The 16,474-nt window shown below is 34.0% G+C and overlaps 1 protein-coding gene across 2 annotated transcripts in view; it reads right to left on the bottom strand.

Moving 5' to 3' along the window:
- Nucleotides 1-1,750: 1,750 nt before the first annotated feature.
- PPP3CC (protein phosphatase 3 catalytic subunit gamma) overlaps nucleotides 1,751-16,474 on the bottom strand; it is a 129,546-nt gene continuing 114,822 nt past the window's right edge. The window contains exons 9-14 of one of the 2 annotated variants that reach the window (XM_074209151.1): nucleotides 13,663-13,788; nucleotides 11,151-11,228; nucleotides 9,008-9,089; nucleotides 8,017-8,114; nucleotides 4,999-5,028; nucleotides 1,751-3,831 (exon numbers count right to left, since the gene is read on the bottom strand). In XM_074209151.1, the coding sequence (XP_074065252.1) occupies nucleotides 3,647-3,831; nucleotides 4,999-5,028; nucleotides 8,017-8,114; nucleotides 9,008-9,089; nucleotides 11,151-11,228; nucleotides 13,663-13,788 (599 nt within the window). In that variant the 3' untranslated portion in view covers nucleotides 1,751-3,646. The remainder of the gene's footprint in view (nucleotides 3,832-4,998; nucleotides 5,029-8,016; nucleotides 8,115-9,007; nucleotides 9,090-11,150; nucleotides 11,229-13,662; nucleotides 13,789-16,474) is intronic. The other variant, XM_074209152.1, reaches the window with a different exon arrangement.

Genomic DNA, 16,474 nt, shown 5'->3' with positions numbered 1-16,474 from the left:
CAAGCAATAATCACTAGATGCATATATACTCACCTCTAAACTAAGTGAAGTTTATATTATTTTGTTGCAACTTTTTGAGATTCATAAGTCTTCTGAGCTTCAATGGCTTCAATCTTAAGGTTTCCAAACTCACTTAGAGAGGAGGGAGATGGGAAGGGCACTTCCAAAGCCGAGAGGTCCCAAGGTTATCCTGTTACTTAAAAAGTCTTTTTAGGAATAAATAATGCAACATTTGCCAAAACAAATGCTTTTCCTGTTTTGAAAAATGCCAGGACATCAACTTTTGGAATTAAGAAAGACTATTTAAGGGGTGGCTAGGTGGCGCAGTGGATAGAGCACCAGACCTGGAGTCAGGAGTACCTGAGTTCAAATCCAGCCTCAAATACTTAATAATTACCTAGCTGTGTGGCCTTGGGCAAGCCACTTAACCCCATTGCCTTGCAAAAACAAAAACAAAACTAAACTAAACTAAAAAAAAAAGGACTATTTAAAATAAAGAGACAGACTGAATATGTGTGATGTATATATAAAAGAGGATGGAAAGGTGTCAGATTCTGACACCTTTTCATCTTCTTTTAAAAGAAACATTCTGGTCACCACAAAGTTATTGTTGATTGTCTCAGGAGCCACCTTTCTACCTAGAAGAATAGCTGTCATTTTTTCACATTTTTCAGAAAAAAAAATTAGGCTGTTCTTATCTTGGACAATTTTTTAAAAAAGTGATTCATCCCTCTGCCCCTATTTCCAAGCATCAAAAATTGGGTGTTTTTAAAAGGTGACAGGTTTTTTTTTTTTCTGTTTAAAAGTAGCTGTTTCAAACTTGGTCTTTCACAGACTCTGAATGAAACCAAAGGAAAATTTGATTCATATAATATTTCACTTTTAAAAACCACATAATTCAGAAAAAGAAAGGAGACTTTGCCTGGCTGGAGAGGTAAAGCTAATATCATTTCTTCTAAAGTGAGAGAAATCACAGATTAGTAGGCTCACCTCTTCTGGAATCTGCTGAGGAAACATTCTTGTCATAGTCCCAATACAGGAGAGCAATGCTACCACCCTGAGAGTGATATGGCCACATTTTCTAGATTGTTTGAAGACTAGCTCAAGAAATAATCTGACAGTATAAGAAAATCAAAGCAGAAAACTATTTGGGAATAACTATTTAGATGGAATTTTTTAATGATTGAAATGGATTGTCCTGAGTGAAATATGGAGTGAAGAGAAAATCTTATTCCGTAGAAATTTCCCCAAATTGTTGGTCTACAAATCTGCTATGGTTAATAGTGAAATTGCATCTATCAGCACATGAATTATCTGAGCTTCCTACTTTATAGAAAATTTTTTGTACTACTTTTAAAACTTTACTCCTAATCTTGCCCTGGCTCTGTCCTACAGTCTTCAAAGTATATCCCAAAAGACATTATTTTCAATATTCTATCAATTTCTCAAATTTCTTTATTCAGGAGTCACTAAATTTACCACTAAAAACTCACTCAGATCTTTTTCTCATATGTTCATGTTGCTGTTAACCAGTTAATGAATCAGAGAATTGAGTAGAGCTCAGTAACACTATGCTCTATCAATGAAAAGTGCCAACAAAATAACTCCCAAATCATGATACCCTCTTCAGAAAGGGAAGGTACAGTATTGACAGTAACTATTACTCAAAGACTAAAGGTATTATGACCCTAATGGACTAGAGAGTAAGGGTGAAGGATTTTCATTTTCAAATACATATAATCTCTTAATATACTTTTAAAACTTTATTAGCCAAGCTCTCCCAAAGACAGTGATTATTTGCAATATTGTGAAAAAAGGTATGAGGATTGTTTAGTTGATCAACTTCCTCAAAGGATATAAAAAAGATATTGCTTTCAAGTGTCTTCCCCAAATTCCTTTACACAATTCTAAATCAGAGTTGAGAGACCCTTTATCTTCCTTTTTAAACTACGTCTATCATCGTACCAGCAGAGAAAATCCATGCCACAGCATTTAAGTTGTCAAATACACCCTGATGATCTTGATTGTCATAAAGGAGAAAATTGGGCATAATCAGTACAAATGTTAAGAGGAAAACAGGCATTTTCTAATGAAGTAAGGAGTTTCCTTGCATTCTCCCACTTGCCCTTGAAATCCTCAGAACTGCCAATATATCATGTTATTATTACATAAGATACTTACATTAATGTTGAGATGAAACTGACTCAACATATGAAACTAAGGAATTTCTGAAATTTTCACCTTTAAAGAATTATTGAGAATTTATCCATCAGCAAGGCTAAGTAATAGCTATTAAAGCAAGACACTGAAGATAAATTCTCTTACCCAAAAACAGAAACTGAAGGATCCCATAAAATATATTTTACCAGTTGATAGTGAACTCAAAAGTTTTGTAGTACAGACAGACAAGAAAGGTTGTCTGTCTATAACATCAACTTGCTCTTGGGCTCCAAGAAAAATTAAAGATGATCACTTAGAATTCAATACATCAAGGGTGAGAAAAGATAGCAAAATGGTCAAATGATCAATTCAGAGTATGGTAAAACCTCTTTCGTTGAACTTTACCAAACCAAAGTTGTTTGTCCAAGTTTTCATTTCATTGGGGGAATCCCATAACCCTAGATTCAATTTCCATTGTCCCAGTTTTCATCAGAAATATAGAAAATGTTAGAAACAAATAAAGGAGGATGTCTGGAAAGGGGAGAAAGAAGACAATGACAGTGATGGAAGAGAAAAAAGGATTTTTGTTTAAAAATGCTTTGAAGAGGGCATTTAGAAAATATTTAGAAATACTATTCCTCTGCTGAAGGAGTACAGCAGTTCATGTGGAGCATTAAAATGGAAGCACATATCTGAAAGTATTCAGTGACGGTATCATGAGATTTTCTAGAAACTTTTCCCTCACAAAATCTCAAAGGGAAGTCTTAAACCAATCACACCTATATTTCAATTGACAAGTTTAAGTAATCCTAAGAATATCCTTTATTATGATGATGATTATTGTTTCTGCTCCACAGGATTACATTAAAAGGAACTGGAGTCCAGAAGAAAGTAGGCCATTCTGGTTAACACATCATGTGGACCTTAAGCTAATCCTAGGATTGGAGTCATCCATTTTAAAAATTAAACCCCAATCAAGTTTTCCACAATCAGACAAACAGGCTTAGCTTACCGTCATTTATCAGACCTTCCCAAGAACTGATGTCTAAAGATGTAGATGCACCTAGGTAAAAAGTAGTTGAGCTTAAATGAAAGATATCCTTTCAAAAATGAGAGGACTAGCTGACTGGTTTAAATAACAAACTCAGGGTGGTGGTTTCCAAAGGCCCTCTTATACAAAGGGTATGGGACTGGTAGACAGATATCACCTTTACAGCACAATACTTCATGTGTATACTATCAATGAGACCAATTTCTAAAAATTTTTACAAAGAAAAAGAAAAAAAAAGAAAAAAAAGATGGGACTTTTTATATTGAACATAAATTAAAAAAAATTTACAAAATGGTCACCTTTCTTACAGAATAAATGCAGACTGCATCGTGAATGTGCCTCCAGGTTTCAGTTTGTTTTTGTTTTCCAATAATAAATAAATAAAATGTTAAGTTTTGGATCCATTAGTGGTACTGCAACTGCTGCTTTGAGCCATTAGTGGCTTTTGTTGGCTGTGTCACCCTTGCTCACTCCATGGGTCACCAAATTCACTGGTACTGCCACTGGCCCTTCAGGGTATGATTTATCTCTGCGGGGGGGCATGCGCTCATTAATGCGGTCCAGACCCCGAGCCTCCTCAAAGCTTCTGATCTTGTGCGGGGGTGAAAACCCTCGAATGGCTAGAGAGAACAGGAACAATAATTTTAGTGTGCAATAACATCAGGAATTTAAAAACAGCCACACACCAAACTCTCCTAAAGCACAACACACAAGGCACTATTGAGCACATGTCTGGTGGAGAGACCAGGAAGGGGGCCAGTTTTATTTGCCTCATCAAGTATCCTTAAAGGCCCAAAGGTGTTTGGTTGGTGAAAACAATTTTAAATTAATAATGAATTAGTTCACAGTAGTCACAAATTTGGTGAAAGGTTGACAAATTTTTTTCTCTAATACATTGGGAAAGAGTTGCTTATAGACCAGAAACGTGCTCATGTTCTTAAAAAATGGGACAAATTAAACACAGGGTGGTTACTTTAAAACACAAACACTATACATGACAATACAAAGGTAAAAAAAAAAAAGCTAATTTTGGATCAGAAAGATGATATTTTACCTTGCACTACTAGGAGCCAAATACAATTTTGACAATTTAAATGAGATAACCATGGCTTCTTTATATTTCTATTAACTTGTTATAAAAATTAGGCAAAAAGAATTGCATGTGAAAATGTATATAGGAACTCCATTTCTAAATCAAAATATTAGTTCCTTAACCATCCAAGACAAATTATCATCTGAGTTCCACAAATTTCCAACAAAAATTTCCAAATTAAAGGATTAAAAAATATCTATCTAAAATTAATACTTTCAATTCAATTTACTTTACCTTCTTTGACAGTGAGATAGATTAGCTTGAATGCTGGGGAAATCTTATGAATCAAACTATTTATTTATTTTGTCTTTTTAAAAGTCTTGGAAATATATAGTTAAGGAGGTGATGCAAAAGATTTTCCTAGAAGCCATTTGGAGGATAATAAATAGGATATTAAACTATTTGAGATTTCACAGGAATAAACTGCTGCCCAGACACTTGAACTTCTGTGATACATTAATATTGATAAAGATTCAGTAAAGTTTCATCTTTTGTGAAGATTATATTCAATTTCTATAGATGCAGCCCATCAAAGGGGTTTCTCTTTATGAGCTTTTCCAGAGAAGCCTCTGTTCCTTTCCTCATTGTTCTAGTTCTGGTGAGGTAATAGGACAGTATCTTAAATGCCAAATAAAGCTTTTCAAAATTAGAAGACAAACAAATGATCACAGCTCTTGGATGATTCTAGCCATACCTTCCTGTGCCTCTACCGCTTCTATTGTGGCTGTAAGACAGCAGGGGCAGGGGCATGTGAAAATGAAGACAGAAAAAGAGTGAGTAAGCTGCCAGTTTTGCTGCCAGTATTGAAACCCCAGGTTCCCATCTTCCATTTTTCACTCCACCAGTCCATTCATTCATTCATTCATCCATCCTCCCACCCATCCATTCATTCACCCATCCCCTTAATGTTAATAAAGATCCACTGGAAAAGAAAGTGAAAGGAATATTGAGTGGGTGAGGTAAAATTTGCATAGCTATCATTTTCTTAATACTTTAAATTTGGAAACCTTTATCACCAACATTTCTTATAATTAAGCGACTGGGTCTGAAACACTGATTACAAGAAATAAACAACAGGGTTCAGCATCCTACTTTTAAAATTCTAAGCAAATGAAATGAAAACTGTACATTTATGTTCTGATATCAAGTAAATGTTTTAAATTATGTTGAAATAACCTAGAAGTGGCACAAATGACTCAATGTATATAGTTCATCTGAACTTAAATTATTCCCTGTTAACAATTCAACAAATAAATAAAGGAAAAGTGACTCATTATTGCTCTCTAAATGGAGTACTACTGTTGAACCCAAGGCCTGGAAAAGCTGGCACCAAGCAGAAATGCTTATTGTCCTTTCCCACTCACACAGGCTTGCCATCAAATAAAGACCAGCATTTGGAAGAAAAGAAGGGAGTTACCAACAGGAGTTATTCTTTCTGGCTATTCAAGTGGTGATATAAATTCATGGTATGCTCTGGATTTGAAACACAGAAAATGCTGACAATTCAAACTCACATAGTTTTTAATCCTTGTGTAAGAAGGCTGACTAATTGTCAAGAAAGTCTTTTGCTTCCCCATTGTGATGGAAAAGGGGGATAAGTTAAAATTCAACATTAACAAATTTTTCTGTCTAGAGGACGATGGAACAAATGTGAACCATTAAAAGGTTGTTGAGATGTGCTAGGAGATAGAGCATATAAGGAAAATTGTGCTTTTTATTTATGACATATGTAAAAAGGGGAAAATAAGGTGATTAACATTCCATTGCATCCAAATGATCTCAGAATCAATAAAACAAGAGAAATTGAGAAAATTAATCCTCCTTTTTAAAGCAAGTGAAAATATACACTGAAATGTATCAAAATGCATGGTACGTACAAAACATATACCAATTATCAAAAACATGCAGGAACAACTTTTAAATCTTAGCTCTTAGTTATAGGAATGTCAGCTTCTCTAGTCTCATAAAATTTAAAACTATTTACATATAGAGCAATACAATTACAACTTTCTATTTCTGTTTTGAAGTAGAAGTAGCATTATAGGAAGTAGTTCTCTGCTGTCATCTCTTCCCTCACGGTCTGAATCTACATGGGTTGACCTGATTAAAGTATGTTTAAAGAGGTGGGCAAATAAAGCTTTATGTTAAAGTAGGGTGCTCTTTGTTCAAAACTGCTCAGATAAGGGTATGATAAAAATGACAAGCACTAGTTGGTGATGCCAAAGTTTGCAAATGGCTGGCAAAATTTGAGCTGGAAGAGAAAAAAAGATTAGCAAAATATATAGAGAGAGTACTAAGGTTTTCAAATTCCCTAGCTTTTACTACAGTACCATTCTCCTTTACCGTAGATTCTTTTTACAATATCCTCAAGGTTTGGGGGGACAGCTAGGTGACACAGTGGCTAAAGTACTGGCCCTGGAATCAGAAGAACCTGAGTTCAAAGTTTGCCTCAGACACTTAATAATTATCTAGCTGTGTGACCTTCAGCAAGTTACTTAATGCCAATGCCTTGCAAAAAATAAAAAAATAAAATAAAAAGCTATCTCCAGGAAGGAGGCACATCTGTGTCACAACACATAGCAGATAAAAAAAAATAGCAAAAATATTAAGGCCATGAAAAGGTATTTTTCATTAAGATCTAGACTTCTTCACATAGTAGAAAAGACAATTTTATTTTGAGTATATTGTCTAAAGAAGTCTCAATTTGTTTGAAACCAAAACCAAAAATATTGTAGCAAAACACCATGTGTTATTAAATTCTTAATTGTTTTTTTTCTGCAAGGATGCTTCTAATAACAAATGGAATTTTTTTGTGGTTATCTTTTTCTTCACTAAGTTAACTCCTTTTTATTCCAAATATAAACAAAATGAAACAAAATAAAACGAAACCCTTACTGGATTTCTAGTTAAAGGGCCTGGTTTAAATCCTAACTCCTTAATCAATTGTGTTAAATAACTTGGATAAATTACTTCAACTCTCAAGACCTAAGTTTACTTATTTGAAGAGTGGGGGATAGAGAAAAGGATCTTTAAAAACCTTTAAATGTATTCAGTGTAAAAAGTATATAGTTATTTGGGGGGGGGAGCAGTTTTTTGGGCATTTCAAGCCAACTTTCAAATTAAACATACTATAGATGCTAAAAAAAAGCCCCTCACATCCAAGCTGCAGTTTATTGTTATCAGACTTAAGGATGAAGAATTCAATTTTACATTAAAAGAAAATTTCAGGTTATGAAGGAACCAATTCTTATTAGTCTAAGGTAAGGTTTGAATATAGGAGGCAGTTAATAGTCTGAATAAACCTAAAGGTAGGTAAAAATAAGCAGTAACATATATTCAAAGCTAGATGCTATTCAATGTCAGTTTTCAAGTCTTAGGCATCCAATAATATTAACTGACATCTTCCTCTCTCTCTAAATATGTTTACTTCTACCAAGTCTAAATCTTTTTATTCCAAGACTTCACATAACAACTCTCCTTAGAGGATACCTCCCCAAGATTTTTAAATTGGCATTATGGCAAAAAGAAACATTCTTGGTCACAAATAATCTGTCACAAAGATGAATAAACTCTTCAGCAGGACATCAGGAAAGAGATTATGGAAAAGGTTTATAACTTTGAGTTTGAGAAATCCAGATGTTTTTTCTTTTACATGGCAGTGGTAGGAAGTCGAATTCTTCCTGGAAGGGACACTTACTTCTTCTACACTCACCTGATTGGAGGGTCTGCTTTCCTCCTGAGAGGACACCAAGAGGTAATGTACCTGTAGGAGTCAGCCCTTTGAGAGTCAGCACACTTTCCCTCTCTTCTCTAGAAAAATATAAAAACATTCAGTTAAATCTTCGAATATCCTGGTTCAGCTCATTGGAGAAAACTGGAGAGTAGTACTTAAGAGAGGAATCAGTTTCTTCCCCTCCTTCATTTCCTAAAAACATTATCTTCTAGTCTTAGGGTTAATTAAACAACAGCAAGTCCAAACAATACAAATAAAGACATATGATGATGGCTATATGAATATATCTAAAATATATGTATGTTTGTATTATATGTATATGTATGTATGTTAGTATACTTTTACTTAATTTGTCATATGGGTCTAATTCAAACTAAGGGATTAGGACAAATGAAGGATCTCATTTTTGTCTCTGACCTCTTGTTCAAATTAATTTTAAAATCAATTTCTAAAATTCTTATAATAGATTGTACCACCCCTATCTCCAACTTTTGTGTTTGCAAAAGTCAGGAAATCACAAAAAATTTCCACATTTTCACATGTGTAAAAAACAGTCCCACAAAATATGAAATATGAATTCATAGTCTACTGTGGTGTTATTTTGAGGTTATTATATACAGAATTCTATTTTTAAGGCTCTTGGAAGAAAATCAAAATTGCCTCATTAGAGCTAAGAAATATATTGAAATATTTATTTGTTATTTTGGAAAACAAGATTCACAATATATCTGTAAAAAGTAGAAGACAGGAACTATGATAATAAATGTGGCAAGTATATTTTATTAGTTCAAAGTAATTATACTTAATGGTGTAAAAACTTAAATCTTTTCACTGTAACCATAAATGAAATTGAAAAAATTATTTTTCAAAATGTTAAAAAAGAAATAAAAATGGCCCAACTCAATTAGTTTGGATTTACTAATCAAATTTAAACTCCTTTTTCTGCTATATGCTATAGTTGAGGTCTTACCGAAGAACTGAAAACACTCGTGCCATCTTTCCAATAGCCCTGATTTTATTTCTAATGATCTCCTTACGAAGTGTTGTGCCTCCTGAAAACAGAAAGATCAACTGAGTTAAAAGATCTCCCCTTTTTTTTAAGGACCAACAGGTTGCTTCAAAAAAAACAGGTCAGTGTGAAGAATCCTGCCTTAACAGAAAACAGATTTAAAAATAAAGAGAAATTAAATCTTAAGTTATTTGAATAAACAAAATCCTGGGTAGTGTTAAAGAAATCAAAATCTGAAAGAGCAAGAACAAAATAACAAGGAAGAATGAACTTTTTTTAAAAAAAGGAAGGAACAAAAAAAGAAAGAAAGACTGGATGATTTTGAGTCAGGTAAGATCCTCTTGGTGGAACTCAACAGGCAAAGGATACCACATAATAAAACAATGTAACACTCATCTACACACATATGCAAACACTTCAAAAATTACAAAGACAGTTGGTAAAACAAAGTTCTCCTGTATGATTGCCAGTGGACATCCTGAGATGCAAGACTGTGCTTGCTAAATGGCAAGTGATCATTCAAGCAGGTTCTTCTAACACAATGTATAGCTATTCTGAACTTGGTGGGAGTGCCTTTATTTCTTTAATTCCCACTTATACATAAATTGGTGAGATCTTTTACACTACAGATAATTGTATGGATAGAATGTGGGAGAATAGTAGAATGTGTGGAAGATATCTTTTGAAGCAAAAGAAAAAAGAATGCAAGGCCTTATATTCTTCTGTCATCTGAGGTTCATGAAATAATTCACGCATTACAAGCCAAACTTCAGATCTAGCATGCACTGAAGATCCAGGCATGCATCAGAGGTTACCGCATTCAGAAATCAGAAACAGAAATGTGATACCACCCCTGCAGCTTTCAATATCCTAAAGAACCACAGCAGGATTCACATATACAAAGCATTTATGTTAAAATAAAAAAGAGATGAGAAAGAATGGAGAGTCTGCTTCAATTATTCAGTTATCAACTATTAAAAAAAATCTATTCCATGAGTTCCAGTGGTACAGGCAGCATGTATAAAGCTATTAGCACATTCTAGTTGGGTACCTTTCTGATAGCTTGAAATGTAGTGATCTTCAGGGAGAAGAGACACCAAGAAACAAGGAATGAAGATAGAAATATGAGAAGAGAAATTTAAGTTTTCATGGGAGGGAGAAAAAAAAGTCAAGAGGAAATGGGACAAGCAGCTCACAAGAGACATTTTCTTGTAATGTGGTAAGATAGTAAATTTCAGACTTCCTAATTACATATACTTTGTCATGAGTCTTTCCTTTTAAGATTTTCTAGTTTTATGTAAATTTTTCTGAGACCCTCCAATATGTTTTCTACCTTCTCACAAAATTAAAATAATATTACTAAAGGAAGTCCCAGAAGGGTATTATTTCTAGAATAATGTTGGCAATGACAGGGGGGGGGAGAAGAGCAGATAAGCTTAACATTCATAAATTTAAAATATATGCAGTAATGAGAAGCAGCAACAAAAACTATAATCTGAACCCATTCAGGAAGTCACATGCTTTTAGAACTGGGGAAAGAAGAGGGCTCAACTAAACATATGCACCCTGGGTGCTTTTACATCAACCAGTTTGCTTAAATTAGTTGAAACATCAAACTATTAAATAGGCCAAAGTAAAATCCTGCTACCATGTTGAACCAGTTAACTTTGTACAATGTAAAACCCAGTTCTATGAGCCCTCCTAAATTCTGCCCAAATGCACAAATGTATGCTTCTGGAAGGGGTATGGAGAGCTCCATGCAGTCTATCTCCACTACTGAAAAACAATTCAAAGCACGTCTATAACAAACAGCAGGTTCTCTTTGTTCTCTTTGTATGAAGGGGAACACACTTCCTAATAACATGAAGCAATTTCTCATTCCCTTTATCTTTACATAGATGTCATTATTGAACCACCCTATGATTTCAAAAGAATCTAAAGAGAATAGCAGCTCAATAAATAAGATCAACTATAAATTAAGTATTTAAATCTTCAAGGGCTAACTTGTCAGAATCAGATCATGAGCAGTGGACATGAAACATAACCTAGCTTTAAAATCAAATTTATCCTGCCTAGGACCTTGTTAAAGACAATCCAAATTTACCTTCCAATGTGTCATCACCATCTGAAATCAACTCATCATCAGAGCATATGTTGAGAATGTTGACCAGCATCTCAGTGACTATGTAATGGGATAAAAAAGAAAGGAAAACTTGAAACAAACATTTTTTTTTTTATCTAAAAGCACATGGAACAGAATTATCTTTCTATTTAATAGATTTAATTAACAAATTTTGGTTTTGTATCACCTAGATTCCTGTCCTGTATATCTTTCTTCACCCTTACCAAAGTTCCATCACATATGAAAATAAAGAATAAAAAAATTAGCAAAATTCATTAATAAATTGGAAAAAATTTCACATTGAATGCAATTTTCCAAACCTGCAGACCCTTCACTTTTGTTTTTTATTTTATTTTTCTTTTTAGGTTTTTGTAAGGCAAATGGGGTTAAATGGCTTGCCCAAGGCCACACAGCTAGGTAATTATTAAGTGTCTGAGACCCGATTTGAACCCAGGTACTCTTGACCCCAAGGCCAGTGCTTTATCCACTACGCCACCTAGCCACCCCAACCCTTCACTTTTGTAAAGGAATGGGGAGTGTTGTCTTCTCATATGTCTTTTTTGTGGAAAAAAGCTTAATGTTTGTAATTTCAGTAAAGTTATTTCTAGTTACTTTAACCTGATGTGAAGGAAACCCTAAAATTAAATTTTTCATGTAGATGTTCCAGATTATGAAAACCAAATATCACATTTGATCCATTACAGAATCTACCAATTATTCAATAATTTGTTAGTTAACTCTTCAGAACACCTTATACTGATCTACACCTAGAGAAAAAATGTCTTTTCACAATCAACTTGCCAAAAGGACTGTGTGTCCTTTTGTTATTGCATCAAATGCAATAACACAATTCTAAAAATACAGCAATAATTATATTGTTGCATTTCTATGGTACCTTATAATTGATAGATATATTTGTTAAGGAATTATATACTTTGCAAAACTTAAAGTGCTCTTTAAATTTTAGTACTTTGTACTATTAGAGGCCCCATTTTACAGACAAGGAAACTGAAGTTAAAGGGAAATGATTTGCAAGGCCATGTAGCTTGTGGGGCTGGCAGAGAAAATATGAACCTAGGTATAATAACTTGCAAGTTCAGTGCATGTAGACTGTGTTCCTTGTTCAAATAGTTGTTTCAAATAAATCAAATATAATTCAGAATAATTAAGACTAAGAATCAACTAAAACATACTCTATATAGTCAGAATACACAGTAAGCAAACAAAAAAACCAAACCTACAATCCTGAATTATACGCACATTTCTACATGAACCAGGGGCTATAAATAGACATCATTTTATGATTAATCACTGATTTAGGCATAAAGAGATCTGGATGACTAATTTTTATTTTTTTAATTTGAATATTTTTTTTCTTTAAGATTTTATTTATTTTGAATTTTACAACCCCCCCCATCTTCCTTCCCTCTCCCCCCCCCGCCACAGAAGGCAGGCTGTTAGTCTTTACATTGTTTCCATGGCATACACTGATCTAAGTTGAATGTGATGAGAGAGATACCATTTCCTTAAGGAAGAAAAAATAAAGTATAAGAGATAGTAGAATTATATAATAAGATAACGGTTTTTCCCCCCTAAATTAAAGGTAATAGTCTTTGGTCTTTGTTCAAACTCCATGGTTCTTTATCTGGATACAGATTGATATTCTCCATTGTAGATACACCCAAATTATCCCTGATTGTTGCACTGATGGAATGAGCAAGTCCATCAAAGTTGGTCATCACCCCCATGTTGATTGTTAGGGTGTACAATGTTTTTCTGGTTCTGCTCATCTTGCTCAGCATCAGTTTGCAAATCCTTCCAGGTTTCCCTGAATTCCCATCCTTTTTGGTTTCTAATAGAACAGTAGTAATTCTATGACATACATATCCCACAGTTTATTAAGCCATTCCCCAATTGATGAACATTCACTCAATTTCTAATTCTTTGCTGCCAGAAACAGAGCTGCTATGACTATTTTTATACAAGTGATGTTTTTACCCTTTTTCATAATCTCCTCAGGGTATACAACTAGCAGTGGTATTGTTGGATCCAAGGGTATGCACACTTCTGTTGACCTTTGGGTATAATTTCAAATTTCTCTCCAGAAAGGTTGGATGAGTTCACAGCTCTACCAAAAACATATTATTAAGTGTCCCAGATTTCCCACATCCCTTCCATCATTGATCATTGTCCTTTCTGGTCATACTGGCCAGTCTGAGAGGTGTGAGGTGATATCTCAGAGATGCTTTAATTTGTATTTCTCTAATAAGTAATGATTTAGAGCAATTTTTCATATGACTATGGATTTGATTTCCTCATCTGTAAATTCCTTTTGCATATCCTGTGACCATTTGTCAATTGGGGAATGGCTTTTTTTTTGAAAATTTGATTCAGTTCTCTGTATATTTTAGAAATGAGTCCTTTGTCAGAAATACTAGCTGTAAAAATTGTTTCTCAATTTACTGTTTTTCTTTGGATGACTAATTTTTCCTACCTTTCTCCCCAACAAAAGGCAGAGACCATGTGAAGACATCCATAAAGTTTGGAAGCCAGTAGGGGTGTGGTGAACAATTAAACTGTCTGATGTTCATGATATTGTTTTCATATTTCAGCACAGCAGCTAAAAGAGAATAAATCAAGAGAATTTGGGCAGATTAAAAATATGTTACAGAAACGGTTTCTCTTTATGTATCTGTAAACACTTAGACTACTTATAATTCAAGCTATTTTGTTTGTAAAGTCCAGGATCTGTGCCTGGAAAGGAGTTCATGGCAATTTACAATTGTTCATCTTCTTGGTTAACTATTCTGGGAATTATGTTACCTACAGAGTTCATTAATATAAAACTATAAAGCATGGCTGGTAGAGCTCTAATCCTTCAAAAGAATATTACAGTAACTTTTTAGGTCAACTGTTTGAAGTTACAACAATCCTTAGAAGGCCTTACATTACATAAGTAAACCTGTTTTACTATACAGTCTCCATGGGAAAAGATTTAGTTCTTTGGAAGGTTATAACTGAACAACTATTAATTCACATTAGTAGCTACAAAGAGTTATACTATGTGGAGTAATTGAGAATCACTGTACAACAGAGAAAAAAATCTCTCTCTCTCTCTCTCTCTCTCTCTCTCTCTCTCTCTCTCTCTCTCCTATAGCCAGTATATTGCTACTATACAAGAGATGTAACAGGTTCATTTAGTTGCACACATTTTAGTAATAAATTAAAATATTAAAATGCCAATTTGTCCTCATTACAAGTAATAGTTATTATAACTACTGAATACTAAAAAGGTAAAATGATTTCTTAGAAAGTATGCAAAAAAGGATTTATCAAGCACTTGGTTTTGTTAATATGAAATTACTCCCAGTGGCATGGTAACTATAATATTTAAAAGTTAATAAGTAATAGTATGCAATTGTGGAGAATATTTATTTCTCATTATTTTTATGTATGATTATTTTTTAAAAGTATTTTACATAGGACATGTACCCTTAAGTCATATAGGAGGCAAATCTGGGAACTGGGCCAAGGGAACAGAGAATATAATGGGAAAATGCTAACAGAAGCAGCAAGAAAACCTTGGTCTATACTTGGTGAAACAAATTATGGACGGATATTGAAAAGTAACCATTAAAACAGGGATTAACAACAATCTTTTAGCTTCCAAAGGGCAACCAGTGGGAGTAAAAATAAATGTGCCAGCCTAAGGAATAGTTTGGGAAAGAGGAAAACAGGGAGAAGAAAGATTGTAAGGGACAGAAAGAAATGCCTAGAGGGAACTGGTAGCATGTTAACAAGCATCCTGAGGGATGCTTGGGAAGCAGTGAAGAAAAATAGAAAGCACTAAATAAGGATAATGACAAGAAAGGTCAAGTGGAAAATTGTCTTAAGGAATTTATCAGCAACCTTCATACAGATTGTTTGATGATAGGAATACCAAATATATAGAGCTATATACTAGACTTGAGAGGTTAAACAGTAAGCAACAAAAGTAGGCAAAGGCAATATGTTATCTATTGCTCAATCAAGTGAACAGTGAATAAATGTTAACTGTCATAAATAATGAAAAAATTAGAGGGAAATATTACAGTTTGACAACAGATATACCACTCCAAAATGTGAGGATGGACAACATAAGAATACTTAATAATAATACTTATATATGGAAGGGAAGAAGTCTAAGAATGGAAGATGAGTTCAAGAGGAAAATATGAATTACTGAATAGAGTGCTGAACTTGAGAATCACAAAGAACTGGGTTCAAATTCTATCTCTGATGCCCTGTGACCACAGGAGAGTCACTTAACTTCTCTGTGGCTCACTTTCTTCATCTACAAAATGAGGGGGGTAGACTAAGATCCCTTCTGATGCTGTCTATGATTCTATGAGTAGAAGACAAATCATCTTCCATATAGCTATAAATCTATTGTAATTTTTTTTTTTGGTAAGGCAATAGGGTTAAGTGACTTGCCCAAGGTCACACAGGTAGGTAAATTATTAAGTGTCTGAGACCAGATTTTGTCTGAGGCCAGATTTGAACTCAGCTTCTCCTGACTCCAGGGCTGGTGCTCTATCCATTGTGCCACCTAGCTGCCCCAAATCTATTATAATTAAAGTACAAATCTGACTGTCACTTCCCTACTCAAGAAGCTTCAAGGGCCCCTAGCTATGTCCAGGATAAAATAAAATTCCTTTATTTGTCACTTAAAGACCCTCACACTCTGGCTCCAAATCATATTTATTTATTTTGGTTAAAGACCTGGGATTTCATTTGCAAAGGGAACTCCTGGTGAAAAACTCTCCTATTTGCATTTTACAATCTTAGAGAGACCTGAGGACACTGAGTAGTCAAGCCACTTGTCCAAAGTCTCAAAGCCAGTATATCTAAGGTGATAGTTGAACTCAGGTATTTGTAATTCTAAAGTTAACTTTCTGGACACTCCTCCATGTTGCCTCTTTCCGATCTTTATAAAGTGATCATAATTCTTGCAATGATTGACATTTTTAAAAGTCCTGTAGAGACTGAGATAGTGAGTCACTGAAAGCAAAGGAGCTCCTTCTAAAAAAGTGTTCCAGTACTTAATTAAATAAGTTGCATAAATAGCTCAATATCAGGGATTTTAATTTTGAAAAATAACTATATTCAATAAATTTATTTCCAAGAAAAGAATAAACTTCTCCCACAAACAAATAGAAACTATTAAAAATGAGACCAAACTGAAAAAAACCCCACACATATCTAAATGAGTATTGCCCTACTATCTTATTCAACACAAACGTTTATAAAACACCTAGCATATTCAA

The sequence above is a fragment of the Macrotis lagotis genome, chromosome 1 (assembly GCF_037893015.1).
Source record: "Macrotis lagotis isolate mMagLag1 chromosome 1, bilby.v1.9.chrom.fasta, whole genome shotgun sequence".
In the NCBI taxonomy this organism is placed as follows: Eukaryota; Metazoa; Chordata; class Mammalia; order Peramelemorphia; family Peramelidae; genus Macrotis; species Macrotis lagotis.
This window is presented reverse-complemented; position numbering and strand designations above follow the sequence as displayed.